The sequence below is a fragment of the Podarcis pityusensis genome (assembly GCF_964106645.2).
Source record: "Podarcis pityusensis genome assembly, chromosome: 14".
NCBI lineage: Eukaryota > Metazoa > Chordata > Lepidosauria > Squamata > Lacertidae > Podarcis > Podarcis pityusensis.
Window position 1 is genome coordinate 18,224,651 of NC_138039.1, and position 20,790 is coordinate 18,245,440.

Below are 20,790 nucleotides of genomic sequence, written 5' to 3' on the forward strand. Positions count from 1 at the left end.
AAGGGGCATAGCATAACACAAAATGATTGTCCTGGGAAGTGTAGGAGAACACAAAATTAAGAGAGGCAACCACCCCTGACAATCTTACCATGGGAAGTCACCTAGGTCCTGTTGGTACTGGTTGTGGAGATAAGACACCACATCCCTCTCCTATACACACACGAACACAGAGAGGCTGTGCCTGTCTAATAACAGAGTATTCCTCAGTACTAGGAAAACCCCACTGATTTCAAAGAAATTGCTTAGAAGATATCTGCACATTTTGTCCCATAACATTCTTTTGAAGAGGGCTAAAGAATTACTTTTAATAAGAAAGAAAGAAAGAAAGAAAGAAAGAAAGAAAGAAAGAAAGAAAGAAAAGAAAGAAAGAAAAGAAAGAAAGAAAGAAAATGCTCAGAGTCTAGGGCACCTGGATGGCAATCCGTGCCCTACAAGGCTAGGACAATTTTATTCAGAGTGGCACTCTTTATTGCTCTCTTCATGGGGTTTTCTTCTCTCCAGTTTGAACACTATGTAAGACAAAATTATTTTGTTTACCTTCCTCCTGCCTACCTTCATTTCTTAGAGAGGCTTATGTATAGCCTCTGAGTAGCAGCTTATGCCCTCCCCAGTGCCAGCAAAATGTCCCTTCGCAGCAGCTCCAGGAATAGCACCGTTATCAGATACTTTAAGAGCCAGCACAAGAATGTAAAAAAACACTGCCTAGGTTAAGGGACGCTCAAACTGCGAGCTGAGCAAGGAGAAAAGGAAATTCAGCTCAGAATTGCAAATGCTGCTCTGGCCAAGCTGTGTGGACAGCTTGAGGTGCCCAAACCATGGGCAGGTGAGTCAATTCCCCCCACTGCTCACAAATCTCCAAAAGGTTCTCCCCCCCCCCCCAAATAATGCAACATTATAGACACAAACCATCCACCTACTGCCCATTATCCAGACAGGTGGCATTCTACACTGAGAAGTATGATGATTATGGCAATAGGTGAACCCCTTGATAACAGACAAGTAGACTCCCTTTCTTATCAACTCCCTTCACACTTTATATGCCCTTCCTCAGACAGCTGCATCTCCAGCCATCAGCTGGGAGAACTGTTCTGCAGCTGTTTATGAATTCTCCAACAAATGTGCTTTGGAGAATGCCTAGACCACTCACAACTTTCTCTAATTCTTCCCCCACCCCAGCCATTAAGCACATAATTAACCTTTCCCCATGTGCAGAACACAGACAAGGTCAGCAATACAGTAGTGGTAAGGATTAAATGCAGGCTACAACTCTGGTTGCAGGCACAGCCTCTTGCAAACAAATCTTTTGTAATCTTGGCACAAGCCAGTACATGTGCTTGGAACAGGGGGCGGGGGAGACCAAGTGATGAGATGCTGTAGGCCTACAGGTCACAGATGGAGAGCCAACAAAAGACTTAAAGCTTTGCTAGACAGATGGGTGCTGTCATCCACTGTGACCTTGCTATCCTACCATGGAAAGTGCCAGCCTATGGGTGAACACAGCATACAGGGAAGCAGGAAGGATAAGCATCACAATATCTAGGAACTTAAAAGCCCCCCTACCCCAAGATACCTTTGTCTATGCTGCTACTTTAAAATAGGCTATCCTATAGCTAAGCCATTCTTGGTTGATATTTGATCATTCACATTTTCAAAACTTCAGCACAAACATAATCCATAAATCCTTAAGAACAGCCTTCTCCTACATGAAGCTGTCTATCAATTAAAACTTTAATTTGAGGTCCTTCTCCAAGTACCTCCCTCAAGAGGTGGAACAAGTTGCAAGAGCAGCAGAGAGGGCTTTTTCTGCTATGGCACCCCAGTTGTAGAATTCCCTCCCTAGGAAATTTCTCCTAGTACTGACATTGCCATCATTCAGACACCAGGATAGGTCCATCCAGTTTGCCCATGTTTTTAATAGCATTTGCAATTCCTGGTTGCTGGTGCTTCTCATTTGCATTTTTATTGCCTGTTTTAATTAATTCTATTTTATTTGTTTTTATTGCTCTTATAAGCCACCTTGCGGGCTTGTTAAAGCTGAAGAGTGGGAAAGAAATCCCTTCAATAACAGAATGAATAAACAGGCGGTTCTTTTTATATTTGGAAAGGCTTCCCTAACGTTTAACTTAAAATCTACATGTCTACAATTTAAATCCAGTGTTTCTGTTCTAGTAGATATGGGTAAATAATGGCTCTCTCACATCTTACCTTTTAAAAACAAAATGTGAAAATCAACACGTGTCCCTTCTGTATTTTTGTGTGTGCTAAAAGTAGTATACTTTGCTTGGTATGTGTGACTTTTAGACTGTGCTACTATCTTTGTACCTCTCCTTTGCTTCAAAGCTTCCAATATCCCTCTTCAATGCTGGTGCCCCCAAATGTGAAGGTGGTGGGAGCTTCACTCCAAATGAGATCTTACCAGCACCTTACCACTGCAGTCCCAGAAACATTATTAATGCAATCTTTTAAAATACAGATATTACCTCTGGCAAGGTATCATGTCATTGATTTACAGTCTTTCAAGCCTGCTCTTCTCACTACTACAGCCCTAAAGTCCATCTGAACAGAACTATGCCAGCAATACAAAATTTTACATTTGTACTCATATTTATTTTATTACTATCCAATAAATCAATAGCAGTGGAGCAGGTTTCTGCAGTTTTTGATAATCTGCTTAAGTACTGTAATATATACTACACTACATCTAGCTGCCAGAGCTAAACAGAGGGGGTCCTTAGTATATGTGTGTGTGGAAGAAAATGCTCTGCTTGTGCAGCGATTCCCAAATGCATTCCCAGAAACTCAAGTTTCAGGGTCGAGGGAATCATTTTGTTTCCCCCACGCAAAGGAGTCCTTGCCTCTTGACAGTCCCAAGGCAAACAGATTTCAAGGCAAGGCAGACATTTGGCTACACAAGAAATGCACCCACTCCCATGAGAAGTAAACCATGACTTCAGTATCAAAAATTATGGCCACACAATGAAAATTAAGGCTAAACTATGCAAATTCTGTGCTAGTTCTTTTGCCTACATTTTTATAAAGCCGAAGAGAGTATATAAATTATGGAGAGCTTGTTATTAAAGTAAAATTGGGCCCTTGGGTATGAAGAGCAGTAAAATGAAGATTATACAAGACAGATTTGATTCACTGTTCCAAGAAGCTCTATATACAGGCCTGTATGTTTCACATGTACTTCACCAGCATACAGATGTGCTTATTCTAAACTCATGATTGGTGTTGATTTTTTTTAATCGTTACCAGGTATGGTGAAGTGGCAGGAGCAGCAGCATAGGAAGCTGCCTCATAGGCAAGTCAGATCACTGGTCCCTCTAGCTTAGTACAGTCTATACCAACTGACAGTGACTCTCTAGTGTCTCAGACAAGAGTCTTTCCCAGCTCTACATAAAGATGCCAGGGACTGAACCTGGGATCTTCTGCATTTGCTCTACCAAGGAGTTACAGCCCTTCCCCCAGGAGAGGAAAACAGCAACAGGAGCTATGTGGGAGGGTGGAACAACTTCCACCCACACAAAACTTCCTCTCCTCCCACACCCAGCCCCAAATCTGTTCCAGAAGTCTGCATAACCCTCAGAGGAGATTTTTTTTTTGGGGGGGAGGCACAAAGAAAGGAGAGAGGGGCGAAGTTATGTTGAGCAAGTGGAAGTGGTTCAGCTCAGGAAATGAATTGTGGGTTGCAACCGAAAAGTTCCTCACTGTGAAGATGGGGCCTTTGACAAGTAAACCCTGCATGTTTCACAAATATCACCATAACTACTAAGCATGTGTTTATATATTTGCTTTTAATATTTGTTATTTTTATTAGAAAAGGCTGGGTGTGTCTGGGTTCCTTGTCAGCAGTCAGATTATGCCTCGTTTTGCATACAGGGAGACCAGTAATGGCTAAACCACCACTCCTTTCACTCAATTTCGAACCAGCTCAGAATTATTTATGAGCTTTTTCAGATGACTCTTTTGAAAAAGGCCACCTTTCTCTGAGAGTTCTCTCGCAGCTCATAACGTTTGCTGCACATTATTGTATTGTCTTATCATTTTCAACCACCCGTCAAAATGACATCAATTCTTTTTGTCAACGTCTTGGGCACTAATCGCAGCTCAGGCAGACCTGTGCAAACAACCCACTTTCAATTTCTGCACAATTTGCTTAGCTGTTGAATGAAAGATTCTCTCACACTGAACACACTTTTGCACATGCACCTCCTACAAAGCAGCCTGTTCAGACCGAAAGCTGACTGGGCATTTGAAGCACCACATTTTGACATTCAGAGCTAGAGAAAAGCTTCTTGGGGGAAGACTTTGATCTGTAGTGCCTCTAAACATTACAAGCTGAGTACATGACCATTCTGAACCAGATATTCATGGACTTTGCCAACATTATTGTCAAGGGAAACATGGAAAACTATCTTCTTTGACCATAGTTCCACTTAGTGCCAAGGCCGCTCCCTTAAGCCTTATAACAATCAAGTCTTATATGTTCCAGGGCTGCTTTATACCCCTTCATGTCAAAAACATTATTTGCTTCAAATCAATGTACTTTCAGTCCTGACTATCCCTACAGACAAATACAAAAACCAGTTATTAGTGCAGTTTTGCATCTTGCAGAGAGCTATTAACGGGGGGGGGGGGGAGCTCCACAAGTCCAACAGAAATTCCCAATCAATGCACAGTGACAAGTTGCATTGCCTATTTTGTTAGCCACAGGTTATGACTGTTTTGCGAGCAGATGTTGTGTTTGTTTGTACTGAATTATTGCACCTTGCACAGTCTGGTGGCAACTAATAAGGAGGTTTAGCTAGTGGGAGCTACAGAGGTCTCAGCATGGCCAGACAGCCGCAGTACTGCAGCTGAGAAGCTGTACCATACATCAATACAGAAGAGCAGCTGCTTCTCTGCTTGGGATCAGGCAGGTGTTTGGGATCCAGGTAAACTGTCAGCTTGTTCTCTGCTCTACAAAGACTTCAATAGGGCCCTAAGTGTGGATGCAGAGGCTATCTGGATGTGTGTTATGTTCACTTGGAACACTAAAGGCCTGTGATGCAAATGAAAGAGGCTTATTTTTCCAGAGTAGTTAATAAGGACTTCTCTTTAGTTGCTTGATCCAGTGCCAGCTAAATGAGAAGCATTTATTTTGCTGGCAGAGGGACTGCAACATACAAGTCAGGCACTGAAGCTGGCCTAGTTCTACCAGCTACACGAGTTACATATGGCTGTGTATAGAAAACACAGATGGGATATTGCCAATATTTTAAAAAGGGAGGTTAGCTCCTCTGGGGTACATCTCCATAAGGCGATTTTATACTTGAAAGCCAGGGAGCGGGAATTGTAGGGTCTACGCAAAGGAGGAAAAGATGGGGAAATCCCAGACACCCACGGCCAAGAAACATGATGCTGCCCCCCCCCCCACTCACCCAGCCAAATGAGCTGCTGGCGCCTAGGAATGCAAAATACATTTTCTAGCCCACGGGAAACTGATGGAAATTGAATATAAAAATCTAAAGAGGCTAACAGTAAGCAGCGTTATAGTGTCATCATTGCCTGCATTTTTCACTTCCTTCTCTTATTCCCTTCAGAGAGCATGAGGATTCAGAAAGCTTTTGCGAATGAGGAGCTCTCTAATTTGTCTCCACTAACCCCCAGGCCACATTGCATGGAAAGCGCGCCCTCAGGCAAGACTGAAGACGATCTCCATGGAGCCCATCAACCTCTCACTAAAAGAAGGCAGGAAGAGCATCGCTGCCTGTGAGTTTGGCTTGACAACAACTTGCTTTCTCTGTTCATCAGGAGCATATGAATTAGCACCAGGGAAGGGGGCATGAGGCTACTTGCCCATTAAAATCTAACTGAAGTTAATCAGAATTCAGATGGTGCCAAGCATCCAATGTAAAAAGGGATGGCTACTATCCCTTATTCTAAAAAAGAGTTTGCTTACACAAAGTAAAGGGGAGGCATGCCCTCAAAGCACATAGCAGACACACACTAAGAAAGTACTAGGGGATGGACACCAGGGGATCAAAACATTTTTGTAATCTGGCCAGTCAAATAATCCCGAAGCATTTCTAAAGTGTCACATGGAAGATCCCTTTCCCTCCTCATTTTGCAGCAACAATCCCCCATTGCTTCTTTCGCTTCCCCATCCCTATCAATCCACTTCTGTGGCTTCCCAAACTGTAGCCACTTTCTTCCTTCCTTACCTTCTCACTCTATAGTCTCCGCAGAGAGATGCTGAGCACCTGAGCCTGTCACAACCGCCCCACTTCTCAGAGCCTTTCATTGCTAGGCCATGCCCAGCATACTAGCCACTGCTGCCTAACGCCCCACTCTGATTAGCCCAAGCAGGAAGGGATGGTAGAATGCTAACAGAGGGCAGCTCACATGCCAAGAGCACTTCTTGGCACATATGGGTAGGGTGGGAATGGATTGTAGTGACCAATCATGCTTACTAGAAGGAAATGAACTCTTGGTACAACAACAGGTACTCGGAAGCATACTGTGTCAAACAGCGTAGGCAGCTATTAGAGTTAGTAGCCACTGTTACCCTTATCCTACATGAATTTATGTAATCCTCTTTTAAAGCCCTCCCAAGTTGGGGGCCATCGCTGCCTCTTTTGGTAGCAAAGGGTATGCACTGTGTGAAAAAGTACTTCCTTTTGACTATGCACACAAGTCCAGTTCCCCTATTCCTCCACGTGTGTTAAGTCTGTGAACCAGCCCCCAGATGCTACATACAGGATCAGTTATCCTGCAGTAACTGTTTCCTGAAGTTGGAGTTGTGGAGAATCAGACATCCTTGGCAAGAGTAAAAACCTAGAGCCCTCCTCATCCTCCCTGGACATGGCATGTGCAAGGAACCTTTGGCTGAAACACAACTCTCATCATCCCTGGCCATGCTTGCTGGGGCCAATGGGAGTTGCAGTTTAGCAACATCTGGGGTGGGTGGGTGTTCCCTACACTTGGGATAAGGGGTCATGAAAACAGCAGCAGGATCATCTCTACTGGATGGGATTCAAAACTCCACAGAGAAATTAAAGCTACCTGCAGACAATTTGAGAAAAGTCAGCAAGCATAAGCATTCTGGAACCTGAGAAAACACTCTCTGAATCTCATTTGTGTATATGAGCCTGCAGCCTAACCAACAGGGTTGTTGCAAGAATAAAATTATACAAGTGAAGCTTTTGGATTAAGGTACAGAGATAATTATGTAAACCAACTGGGACATTGCTTCTGCTTTAGCACACGAGTTGCAAAAGAGATAAAAGATGGAATCTTTCACTGGGCCAAATTAGGGTGCTTGCAATCCAATTAACTACCTTGGTCAGAGACCTCCTTGAGTCTCAGAGCAATCAGGCCACCCAAGCCTGTATGACTTAAGAACAGAAAATTAATTTTACTTTAATCCTATGGTAAATGGTCATGCCCAAAGAACTTGGTGTGGTCTGAATGCTTGCAGAAACAGTTTGAACAGGCAGAGCCAGTTCTATAACAGATGCCCCTTTTACTTAGGCTTTCATTACTGACTAAGTCAGTTATGCATCTTGCATACCATGCAGAATTTCGCAGATGTAATGCACTATATAGATGAAGCTGCTGGTGCTGTTTAAAAAACCAACAAAAAGAGTCCTTGGAAAAAGCTATAATGAGAATTTGGCACAGAATCCTTGACCTTCATGTATATCTTAGTCCCTTTTGGCCTTCAGCATTAAAGATGCACAAGCTCTGAGGCCTGTAAAAAGACACACAGAGCAACAATGAAACACTTATCACTACTCGCAAAGAGAAAGAAAAAGCAAAGAAAGCTAAGGTGCTTCTTCAAATACAGGACAACCTGCACTGTCTCCAAGGATGCTCAAAACAACTGCTGCCTTCTTCTAACACTACCTAAATCATATTCTAATAAAAGTACTGCTGCTGAAATTGTGAAGTCTACTGCGGCTAAAGCACTTAAATTGGAAGCCATATAGTATGCAGATATGGCAGCTTCTCATAATCCCGGCACAGTGCTGTGGAATACATAACAAGGAACATAGAAAATGTCCTAGGAAGAGGTCTTTTTTGTTGCATACCTCCCAAGAAAGTGGGCTATGGCTGCATTATGGGATATATGGGGTAGTATAGTCCCAGAGTAGTTGACCCCATTTCACCTGAAGAGCTGTCAGTGTCCTTAAAGCACAGATGGGGAATCTGAGGCCCTCCAGACATTGCTAGACTACAACTTCCATCATCCTTGGCCATGCTAACTGGGTTTGATGGGAGCTGGAGCCCAAAATATCAGGGGCCACAGGTTCCCCATCCCTGCCTTTAAGTACTGTTGCCTTGCTCTGCATCTGTTGAGTCTTATGGCATGGGGATGAAGAGAGCTACTCCAGAGTGAATCTTCTGTATCTGAGGAGCCAGAAATAGCCAAGACATCTGATATAGGAGAACCAGTAGGGGAATGGAGTCTCCTGGTCCGGGTCATCCTCTGTGCATCAAAGGGGATGGACCAAGAAAAAAAGAAGCTTGGGGGCAGGAATTAGTTTCATTGGTTCAAAGCTTATAATGAATCTGGACTGATAGAAGTCAGATGGGGAATCAGCCTACAAGCCACCCACCTACCCAGCAATGACGAAATGAAGAAACTATAGGGAAGCCAGACGGTTTAGTCACTTATAAAAGTTCAAGGTCACTCACTGGCCTGAGCAAAAAGGGTGTCTTGCTCTGTCTGACTTCAGACTAGTCTTATTTCCCTCAAGACAACTTGATATGAGATAGCTCTGACAACTAAAAGGCAAGCAACCCCTAGCCAACCCCTAGGCAAGCACTATGATTTTGCTTCAACCCAGGAACATAGCGTGCAGATGCTCTAGCTCTCCCCTCTAATAAGCAGAGTGCAAAGTACTAACCTTTTCTCTTACTCAGCAGTTTGTAAACATGCATACATCAGAGAAGCAATCAAGGAAACACACAGAAAGGCCTGCATTATATTAGATATGCAAAGCAGGTGGAAAATTCAAATGCACTGGAGCAGTACCTCTAAATAAAAGCTGTGTAAACATGCTCAGTGCCAATTCAGAAGGTATCAGTTCCTACAATATTCTCCTATCAGTGGACAAGAACTGCAACTTTCTGTTTTCCAAGACTATCAAGCCTACATCAGTCACTAGCACACGTTACCTCTGACCATCCCTGTGAGCCTTATCATTAGCACTTTCTCTTCAGGAAACTTCCCCAGCTTTATGTTAAAAATAGCCACATTCTCAAGAACTGGAAACATTTAAAGCCAATGATTAAAATTAAGCAGAAGCGCATCACTCATTGGCTTCAGACACCCACATCTTGCATACTAGATGGCCAAACTGCTATCTCTCAAATACTGGGTTTCCACATGTGCCTGGTTCACTTTCCAGCTCTCTGAGCAACAGAGTACCCATGGCAACAAGAAACACGTTGTCAAATGTCCATTTAAGCTGAAAATTAGCCGCATTTACCAAAGTTGACAGCAAGGAACAATGTGATAAGCTCAAATGTCAAATATAGTTATGCAATACACTTGCAAGTGATTCCAGTCCTACCAGACCTTTTTGGAGGGTTCTGCTTAGTTCTAGTATCTCTCTCTCTGACCCTGACTCCCAGGTTGCTTTATGGTGCTACTTCCTGGATTGCTTTTTCTGGTCCTGATTGCTAATGGACTTGTACATGGCCCCAGGTTCCTAGGCCACCTCAGACTGCTGCCCCAACAAAGCCTCAGGGAAGATGATCACTGTATTTTTGACCTTCTTCTAAGGAGCTCAAGACAGCATAAATAGTTCTCATCATACCATCTTCTCTACATTATCAACATAGTAACCCTGTGAGGTAGCGGAGACTAGATTTCTCCAACCCGGTGCCCTCCAGATGCTGATAGAATACAACACCCTGCCCCATTTGCCATTCTGGCTGAGGTTGATGGGAGCTGTAGTCTAAAATCACCAGGAGAGCACTAAGGTGTAGAAGACTGACTTGAGACCAAGAGGTATTTACTGAACCCAGTGAGCTTCACAGCTCTGGCAAGATTTGTACCTGGAACTTTCTTGGTCATAGTGTGGCATTCCAACCTCTACACTACACCACACTGGTTCCCACTCTTAATCTCATTTTCCACACTTTTAGATACTTATTTTAGAAGATTACTGAGAGATAAGAACAGTTTACTGTGTAGGAACTCTGTGAAGCGTCGAAGTCTCAGGTTTGTTCAAGTATTGAGGGCCACCACCAAGTTTTATCAATTTCAAAGAAACTTGACAGCTTTAAAGAGTAAAGGTTTGCTGATCAAGAAGCCAACCAACCATGTAATTGACACTGCTGTGATTCACAGATGAAAGCAATGGTTTGTTGACCATTATTATTATTATTACAATCGTACTTTAGTTTTCAAACAGCTTAGTTCTTTAACGTTTTGGCTCCTGAACGCCGCAAACCTGGAAGCAATTCCGGTTTGTGAACTATTTTTGGAAGCCGAACGTCTGATGGGGCTTCTGCAGCCAATCAGAAGCGGCACTTTGGTTTTCGAACGTTTTGGAAGTTGAACGGACTTCTGGAACGGATTCTGTTCGGTTTCCAAGGTACAACTGTATTATTCTCCATTGAAGTGCATGCTGGAATTTCTTAGATGCTTTCCAAGACTCCTTTGTTGAGGAGGACAATAACAGCAGAAATACTTTCCTAACAAATAGTTTGCCTATCTTCTCCTACAATGTACAGATAAAGGTTACACTGTCAGGGCGTGACATGTTACATTACATGCTCATGGTGGGCTAAAGTGAGACTTTCTAGACCTGTCCAGTGCTCCATGTGATCTTAGTGCTAGATCCTAAGACTTGTTTTGTTTTTTTCATTTGGAGAATCAAAAATTGCAGGATTACTCAGCACAGCCTGGGTACATACTATGTCAAATTTGATTCAAATCACTCTCTGTCCCCCGGGTTCATCCAGTTCTTTGCAGGGAGATGCAGAAGCCATTTGGCAATTACAGCATATCCCAAGGGATTTGCAAAATCCCCCTGCGCATGCTTACATCTTGCCTGGCATTGCCCATATGCAGACAGATTCACTTGAGTACTCCAAAGTTTTTGGGGGAAGGGAGGGAAACACATACTCCTGATGGGTTCCACAATGGCCCTACCTGACTTAGAGCACGTACCTGGCTTCATGCTATTTAAAATAAACATTAAAAGTCAGACGAAGGTGCAAAACAATTTGCTCAGAGAGAATTAAGATATAGGCAAAGCACCTTTATAGAAGCCAAATATTTAGCCATGCATGAAGAGTACCAGAGCTAAGGTGGCTGAAATGAAAAACATGGAAATAGTCCCTCTCACCAACAGAAGAGCTTTTTAAAATATGGCAGAGCAGAATGAGAACGACCATTTTTTAAAAAATAAAATAAAAATAGTTTATGGCTCTTATGGTTCCAGAAGTTTTAAGAATAAGGCTACTAAAGGTTAAAAAACTGGGAGGACACAATAGGTGACCAAGTTCATTGCACTGGACTCTGGTGATGATTTATTTTACATCTATTTAATGAGATTTTTCAGTAGGCAATTCAAGTATTTCATGTGTGAACATATCAGTTTCAGAATGGGAGTACAAGAAAGGCACGACTTCTGACTCAACAGGAAGACTATTCTACTTAATTTGATACCTGGAGCACAGGGGCTTGGTTCTTTCTGAATTAAAACTGGAGGCATATCTTACTCCAAAAAGGAAAAGAAAAGAAAAGAAAATAAGTATTGTGGAAGCAGTGTCTCTATGTTCTTTGATCATTCTTTGACCAATGGGCAGGCATCTTCCTTGCAATAGAATAGCTTGGTTAATAATACTTGCTCTCTTGGCATGCTGCCCTCTCCCTTTGTCCTGTCTGTCAGGTTCAGGATGGTACCACGCTTTCCAGGCAACACTGATTCATCTGGGATGCTCACATGCCCATGAGCTGCAGCACACGCTGCATCAAGGAAACCAGTGCTGCACAGAGGCTCCTCACCTTGAGGGCCCCAGTGGTGGCTGCATCCAACATGATGTCTTATTTTGTTCCATGTGCTCTTCAGTCTTTTCATGGCATACCAATGAACTTTGGCATCCAATGTAGGAATCACTGCCTCAGACCAAGAGATGTCAGAACACTAAAGAGATTCCACTTCTCCAATGTTTACATTTAATATTCATAATGGTATCAAAGCAAACAGCCAAGAAAATATTTGAAGAGTCTTGCACTTCTCTTTGACATGAAGACTCCACTAGCCAACAGAGACAGGCAAAAACAACCTGGTGTCATAGCAGGAGTATTACAGCTCACAGGAACCAGTGGTAAATCATCACTTAAGACCACCACAACCCCTCAGTATGGGCATCCCCTCATTTTCATAGAATCGTAGAATTGTAGCGTCGGAAAGAATTCTGAGGGTCATCTAGTCCAATACCCTGCAATGCAGGAATCTCAACTAAAGCATTCATGACAGATGGCCTGCCAACCTCTGCTTATAAACCTCCAATGAAGGAGAGTCCACAACCTACTGAGAGAGTCTGTTCTTGAGATAGGGGATTAAATATACACCCATATTCCAATACATTATTTTCTGAAAGAGACTTCTTTTTGCCTGCATGCAGAATTTCAAACAAAACCATTTAAAGGTGGAGATTGGGCATTTCCACCTAAGTCTAAAAGGGGAGAGATATAACACCACATATGCTGCTCAGAGTGCCTCAGACTAGTGACAGGAAAACACCGCAATGAATAAGAGGCATCTTCTACCGTAGACTAAGTTAAATAGACAGTGTTCTGTCTTTAGCAAGCACTTCTAGTCTCAGTCCATGTTTTGGATGAGCAGTATCAGCTGAGCAACACAGTGCCCCAACAGAGGGGCCAAGGATAATGCCACATCCATGCAAATGATGTAGCAATAAGTATGCAAATTAGCTATTGCCCCCTGGCTCATGATTGGCTTCCAGTGCAGTCTCTGTGCTGAACGAAGATGCCTCCCAACTGTTTAAAGGCCATCTGCATTATCCTAGTCAAACACAAAATGGAGAATATCTTCTCCCTTATCAAGCTCTGCCTGGAAATCACTGCACAACACTGGTCTAATGAATCCTTGGGAAAACAATGATTAGAAACGTCTTTTTTAGACTTGCAGAATAACTCCTGGGGGTGGCCTGAATCATAAGAGATTCACAGGAATAGCCAAGTATATCTCCAGCCTCAGACTGTCTGCACAGTAGTAATTCAAAAGCCAGGTTAACAAAAGTTGAAAGGAAAACTGCTTCTGCTTGGTTTTTAAAAACTTGAGTCATTGCTTATACAGTGGTACCTCAGGTTACATACACTTCAGGTTACAGACTCCACTAACCCAGAAATATTACCTTGGGTTAAGAATTTTGCTTCAGGATGAGAACAGCGGCAGCGGGAGGCCCCATTAGCTAAAGTGGTGCTTCAGGTTAAGAACAGTTTCAGGTTAAGAACGGACCTCCATAACGAATTAAGTACGTAACCAGAGGTACCACTGTAGATCTTGATCAAGCCATAAAGTAGTACTCCATACCACCATCTCAGCTGCCTTGAAATGCAAACAGAACTCACCCAATTATTTATCATTTTTATTTAAAACATATACACCATCAATTGAAAAATGATATTCTACCATCTGAATATGGAACTTAACTTTGGAAGATGAGTACTTAACTTCCAACTACAAGCTAATATTGCCCAAACTGACTTCTAATGACTCTGCACCTATTGACCCCTAAAACTGATCTCCAGCCTTGCAAATATAAAGCCTATTGTCTTTCTCCTTACTTCTGTTTTCTGCCTCACAAGGAATTTGTATAGTCCAACTAGTACTAAATACAAGGAACAAATAGATGCCATATTTTCAAACAATGAGGAGAGAAACCATTTCCCCACATGACTTACTTATTTTCTCAGCTACACTATGAAGTAGGTTCAGACATGGACTGTTCCAGATTCACACAGTGAGCTTTATGGCTCACTGTTGGGAACTAAACCTGGGTCTCCATGCTCCTAGCTTGACACTCAAGCCACACCATCACACTGGCTCTCTATGAAGACAGTACTGTACACTGTGTCCACCATGATACTGAACTCCTTCAAAGAAGGGCAAGATCAAATCATAATAAATGAACAAGCAAGCCACCATGATGGCTAAGAATCAATTAAACCTCCCTGTGATAGTTGGCCTTAACTTGTGCAGGTAAAATGAATACAAAATTCATGTTACAGCATGAAAATTCATGTTACATCAATAGTTCTGCTTTGATACAATACTCAGACAAAGCAGCTTTTTCTGTCCCCAGCAGTTGTGCTAAACACATCACCCACAAGTAAACTAGTCTTAGATGCATTTATAGGCAGCATTCACCAACTGTCAAAGCCAAGCAGGTAGCAGTTTTAAATCAAAACTGCAGTGTCCCACAATGCCCTACATCAGCATAAAGGTTTTTAAGCACACAAAACTAGGTATTTGGAATTACTAGCAGAAGCAACTCATGGAATCTGAAGTGGTTGTAAAAACAAAGGACAAAACTCCTGGATTCTTGCTAAAACTTATTGCTATTTGCTACCCTGTTGGCTATACCCTATAATCCATGCTTTTCCCATCTCAGTTCAAAAGTGTATTTCTGTAGGACTTGTCACTTCATCTGTGTCCTGCTTCTTCCTCTTCATCAAAGGAAGTTTTAAAAGCTCAGTCAAAAAGGAAAGCAATACAAAAGGCATATAATAGGGAACTAGCAGCAGTTATACAAAACTTCCTCTTAATATTACCAACATGCTGGTCACATGATACAAAACATGCCAGAGTTGCAACCACTGAAACACTGCCAGGAAATTCAAGACCAAGCTGTAAAGTGCAAAACTGTGGGATTACCGGTAATTTGCCATAGACATTCCTCCAAGCCTGCTCTAGAGAAGATGCAAGCAGCAAAATCCTTGGAGTTTGCACCAACAGGCAAGAGGCCACAAGCAACAGGCATGAGGCATACACACACAAAACAAAGCAAATGTTTTTCAACCCAAGCAACTCAGGGACAGAAGCAAGCTGCTGTTTTTAAACAGATGGCAGTCTCCATACAGGTTAAGGAAGGCACACAGTCATTCAACAAGCAGGAAGAAAAGCTATAAAAAGCAAGCATTAATCAGAGGCTCCAATATTCTTAGCACACACAACACGGCAGCTTTCAACAGCCAAGGCTCCCCGGGCAGCACACTGTTAGATGCTTTCGACATACCTCTCAACCTAAAAAAAAAAGCCCCTAACCATGAAGGCAAACCTTCATTGGAGGGAGTGATGAGGTGAACAAGCATTTCTTAATTATTATTAGCCAGCGGTTTGATTAGTAGGTTTCACAAGGGGTAAAATCTTGAGAGTTAACTCTCCACAGTTCTGCCTTGTCAGGGACATTTGTCATGAAAACAATACTTCTAGATATTAATGGTTTATGGGGACCTTCTAAGTGTATCCTTTCCAATTTGAAGATAAATTCTGTTAGCCTTGGCTATGACAGGTGGCATTATCCAAATTAGACCTGGAGAAGGTGTTCTCCAACACAGGGTCCCTCAGGTCAGTGGCTGGAGTCTGGGTTGTTTGCCTTAGAAAATGGGGATCTGAAACCTAGGAGGCAAGAATTAGTTCCCTGGCCATGAACTGAAAAATTGACTTGATTGATGTGGATAAATTCCCCTTCAGGGTAGGCTTTACTAAGATTTCAGCTAATGACTACTTCAGTACTGGAGGGTAGGTGTCAAAACGCTCCACACAACTTGCAGTTTTTGTGCCTGTGAAAGCAGCAAGTTGAGGATGTGACATTATTAATTCAGTTGCCCCACCGTCTCAATGTTAAAAGGAATTATTTATTTTTGCTTTGGGGGGGGGGGAATGATGTCATGGATATTGGTCAATGAACAAAAGATAGGTTTTGCTTCTTGTTGATACAACTATGGCAATTATTGAAAGCTAGCTAAGATGAAGTTAGTGGAAATTTTGGTGCGGCTTCAACTGGACCATGGCTAGAGCCTACAAGACCCCAAGGTATACAATCCTAGGCTTCAAACCGAGCTGAGAGGTATGAGATCAAGCTCTTTCCCTTGCTTTCTTACCTTCGTGCCCGGTGATTCACGTGCTGATGCTGCCGTGTTATAAGGGCACTTTCCCATACAGGGCCACTGTGGCTACTCCTATACCAACTTGCAGCCAGGTGCCCTGGGTAGGTTGGGCCAGTGAAACCATGGTCCGACTCCGTCTCGGCGGCCAGCGATGAGGCTGAGCTGCCCATAGCTCCCCTCAACCCTGGCTGGGCCAAGATTTATAGGTTAGGTCCAAGCCAGAGGCATGAGCAGTCGGCCCGCAAGGGTGAGGAGTTGCAGCATGGACTGGCGTAAAAGTTCCCAACACTGGAGAAAGGAAAGCTGGTGCTGATTGAAAAAAGAAAAAGAAGAACACAAAACAAGAGGAAAGGGAGAGGAGAGAGAGAGAGAGAAAGAAAGAAGTAAGGTATGATTTAAACCAATGAAGTGACATTTCTAAAAGCCTGTTAATAACAGAGGTGGTGCCCTAGCCTACCAACATGGCACACTTGATTCAAAGGAAGCCTATAGAAACTTAAATGTGTGAGGGGTTGGAAGAAGAGAATGGAAGATGCTACTGTGGCTACATAATATAAAGGGCCTATTCCCAAGTTCTGTTGGCCAATTTAACCATTCTTTCTTCCGTTTGCATGTGGAAACAGGGTAGCCCAGTGGTTTTCAAACTGTTTTCTGGGGAAACCTGAGATTTCTTAGATGTATATGGGAGAAACTCAGTGGGAAGGTCAGTAACAGCAGACAAACCTCCCTGTAAAACAGCACAGTAGCAAGGAAATGGTGGGCAAACTCACATGGCCCTTAGCAAGCCTAGCCAGTGAGAATGGAAAACACTTCCTAAAAGAAACAAAAACCCACCCCACTCCCAGAATCCTCTGAAACACTCAGGGGTAAATGTACCGTGGTTCCTCAGCAGACCAAGACAATTTGGAAAATGTTTCCTGAAAGAAGAAAGTTTGAAAACCACTGGGGTAGCCAATACAAATATAAGGAGGTCTGGTGCTCTAGTATTAAGTAATACGGGGAACCAAATGCCAATTTTCTGGTAGCATTTATATAAATATTGCAACCAGTAAAGGGCCTGCACTTAGAACTAACAAAATGTCTCACATATGATGGATAATGAGTAGAATGGTCTTTCTCCAACATTTTGTGAGCATGCATATGCCCTGAGGGATAGCTAAATTAGTAGAGCATGAGACTCTTAATCTCAGAGCCATGGGTTCAAGTCCCAAACTGAGCGAAAGATTCCTGCATTGCAGGGGGTTGGACTAGATAATCCTTGTGGACCTTCCAACTCTATGATTCTGTGCTTCTATATAGCTATAAAATGCACATGCATATAGCAAGACTCAGTCTCATTAATTCATGCCTGCTACACCACTCAGCCTATGCAGCACATATTCCCCTAAAACAGCGGTTCTCAACCTGTGGGTCCCCAGATGTTGCTGGACTACAACTCCCATCATTCCTGAGCTCTGGCCTTGCTAGCTAGGAGTGATGGGAGTTGTAGTTCAACAACATCTGGGGACCCACAGGTTGAGAAAGGCTACCCTAAAGGCAGGATGAGCTTGTTGCTCACGAGCAGACCCAAATGGAAGATGAAGCTTGACCACGCTGAAAATAATAATGGTTTGACCTGTCCTTTCACCACCATGGATGGATGCAAGGAAGCACAACAGCATGATGGAAGAGGCTGCACTCCATCTGCTGCTTCCTTCCTTCCCTTCCAAGAGTTGTATGGACCAGCTCGGCTGGATCATGGCTAACAGGCAGGACAAAAACATCTGGATTCACTTTACCCATCTCAAATTTGCACATGTATTTAAGAGTCAGGTTGGAAGCTGAAAGGAGTTGGAAAAGTGCAGAAAACCTTCAGTAGATTCAGTGGCTTCTCAAACCTCTAGCAGCCACCACTGAAGTTCAGTGTTACTCCTCCTCCATGGCCACTTGGAAATTTGGTGGCATCAACGTACACACTACTTGCTTTGCGGCAGCAGCCCAAATTCTTGTACCCAGGTTTGCCACCAACCAGTGTTAGAAACTCAAGATATATAAGCTAATCGCCAAATGGCACCTTAAACTGAGGTTATGGTTGCTGCAACAGAATGTGTGGGCACCTTTTTCCAGTGAAATTTGTTGTTATTCATTTCTATACTGCTTTATATTTTAAAGGAAAAATCTCAAAGCGGTTTACAACACATTAAATTACCAAATAAAAAAATCCAGAAGAAAACAAATTCAAGCTTCAAGGAAAATATTTCAGACCCTTCTCTAAGTGACATTTTGCTTTCCTCATATTTATTTACCTACTTAATTTATAGAGCTGCCCCCCAGCAGAAGTACTCTATGAAGCCAGTGTGGTGTAGTGGTTAGTGTGTCAGACTAGGACCTGGGAGATCAGGGTTCAAACACCTATTGAGTCACGAAGCTCACTGGGTGACCTTGGGTCAGTCACAGCCTCTTAACCTACCTCACAGGGTCGTTGTAGGGATTAACTGAGAAATGGGGTGAACCATGTACTCCTTGGAGGAAAAAGGTTGGAGATAAATGCAATAAATAAGCTCTCCTGATTATCTGCTTAAGAAAGCTGGAGAGGCCTGCCAGATGGAGATGTCAGTCGCCAACCAGGCATCCAGAGCTCTCCACATGTTCACAATTGGACCCGCACCAGTAGCAAAACATGCCTGGTGCCTGGCTAATGTCTAACACTGCCACCAACCATCTAGCTTAGCCACATAAGTAAGCATTTCAAGCAGGCCCACATTGCTTCCATTTTCCTGACTCACACCTTAGTGAGTCAAACTTTCTGAAAATAAGGGCAGCATCAGGGATTAAATAGGTATGTGAGAAAAGGCAGGTGCCTTTTCCTATGTGGGGGCGGGGGAGAAAACCTTTAGTGTCAAGATTTGTGTTGGAAGGGAAAAGAGCAAGCCAACAATTAGTACAGTAAAAATAAAGAAATGAGGAAGAGAAGAAAAAATGCCACTGTTGAGCTTATTCAGTTACCCACCAGGATTTGGAGAGAGAGGCAGAAATGAGCTGTGGTAAGAAATGAGCTATAAATAAGAGAAATGTTCAAGCAATAGAGATTCTTTGCAATGAAAGGGGTTGATACAAAGCTGCTCACATGGAAGATTTTCAACGCCAAGGCTGTTCCCAAAGGGAACTTGGTATATAGTAATTCCCACTCTTCAGTCCATATAACAAGTGCCAGTCCGATAGATGGCTGACACCACAATTGTGTGTATTAAATGGGCTTCATTTAAAAACAAGTTGTTTTTCTTTACTGTTCACAACAGCTTATAATATGATGAGGCTGCCAGAAATCTTTACCCTCCAGGCTACTTCCCTCCTAGCATGCACATGGCAATATCTGCTCCTTCTGCTTCTACTGCCAGCAGATGGAGCTCATGGGCAAATATGGGCCTGGGTAATGAGTCACAACATCTTGCCACCAGGGCGCTGGATCTAATACCTGCGTACCCAACAGACAAAGCTATAGCTCTCTCAACCTCTATTCTCCCGACTTATTTCATCACTATATTTTTTACTAGTGGCTACCACCCCTGCTCATCCACCTGCCTACCCCTTTGCGCTTCCCCCACACTTGACCAAATCTCCTCCCCTTAAAATTCACCCACCCTCTTGATGTCGTCGCACCACTCCTTGGTGTGTGGAGTGCCGCAGGGCGCAATCCTCTCCCCGATGCTTTTTAACATCTTTATGCGCCCCCTTGCCCAGATTATCCGGAGCTTTGGGCTGGGTTGTCACCAATATGCTGATGACGCTCAGCTCTATCTGCTGATGGATGGCCACACCGACTCGGCCCCGAACACACTGACCAGATGCTTGGAAGCTGTGGCTGGATGATTTCGTGGGAGCCGACTGAAACTAAATCCTTCGAAGACAGAGGTCCTATGGCTGGGTCGGGATGGCATGGGGATGAGGGACCAACTCCCTTCTCTTGCGGGGGCCCAATTAGTGCCATTGCCTTCCGTTAAGAGTTTGGGTGTAATCCTTGACGCCTCCCTTTCCATGGAGGTGCAAGTTACAGCAACAGCCAAGGCGACATTTTTCCACCTTCGCCGCATCAAGCAGTTGGTCCCTTACCTTTCCCGCCCCGACCTGGCCACAGTGATCCATGCGACGGTCATCTCCAGGCTTGACTACTGTAATTCGCTCTACGCGGGGCTGCCCTTGAAGCTGTCCCAGAAACTCCAGCGGGTGCAGAATGCTGCAGCGAGGCTCCTCACGGGGTCTCTGCCATGGGAGCATATTCACCCAGTGCTTTTCAAGCTGCACTGGCTCCCGGTGGAGTACAGGATCAGATTTAAGGTGCTGCTTTTGACCTTTAAAGCCCTTCACGGCCTAGGACCCTCGTACCTACGGGACCGCCTCTTCCGGTATGCCCCACGGAGAGCCTCAAGGTCCATAAATAGCAACACCCTAGTGGTCCCGGGCCCTAAGGAAGTTAGATTGGCTTCAACCAGAGCCAGGGCCTTTTCAACTCTGGCTCCGGTCTGGTGGAACGCTCTGCCTCATGAGACCAGGGCCCTACAGGATCTGATTTCTTTCCGCAGGGCCTGTAAGACAGAGTTGTTCCGCCTGGCCTTTGGCTTGGAGCCACTTTGATTCCCTCCCTCTCTTTCTTTTTTCTTTTCCTTCTC

The 20,790-nt window shown here is 43.6% G+C and overlaps 1 protein-coding gene across 2 annotated transcripts in view; it reads right to left on the reverse strand.

Annotated features, from left to right (window-relative positions):
* CAPN15 (calpain 15) overlaps window positions 1-20,790 on the reverse strand; it is a 98,107-nt gene that overhangs the window by 48,350 nt on the left and 28,967 nt on the right. The window contains exon 2 of one of the 2 annotated variants that reach the window (XM_080981930.1): window positions 16,139-16,453. The exons of the other annotated variant lie outside the window; for it this stretch is intronic. Coding sequence (XP_080838056.1) covers window positions 16,139-16,314 — 176 coding nt within the window. The 5' untranslated portion in view covers window positions 16,315-16,453. The remainder of the gene's footprint in view (window positions 1-16,138; window positions 16,454-20,790) is intronic. 2 annotated transcript variants of the gene reach the window in all.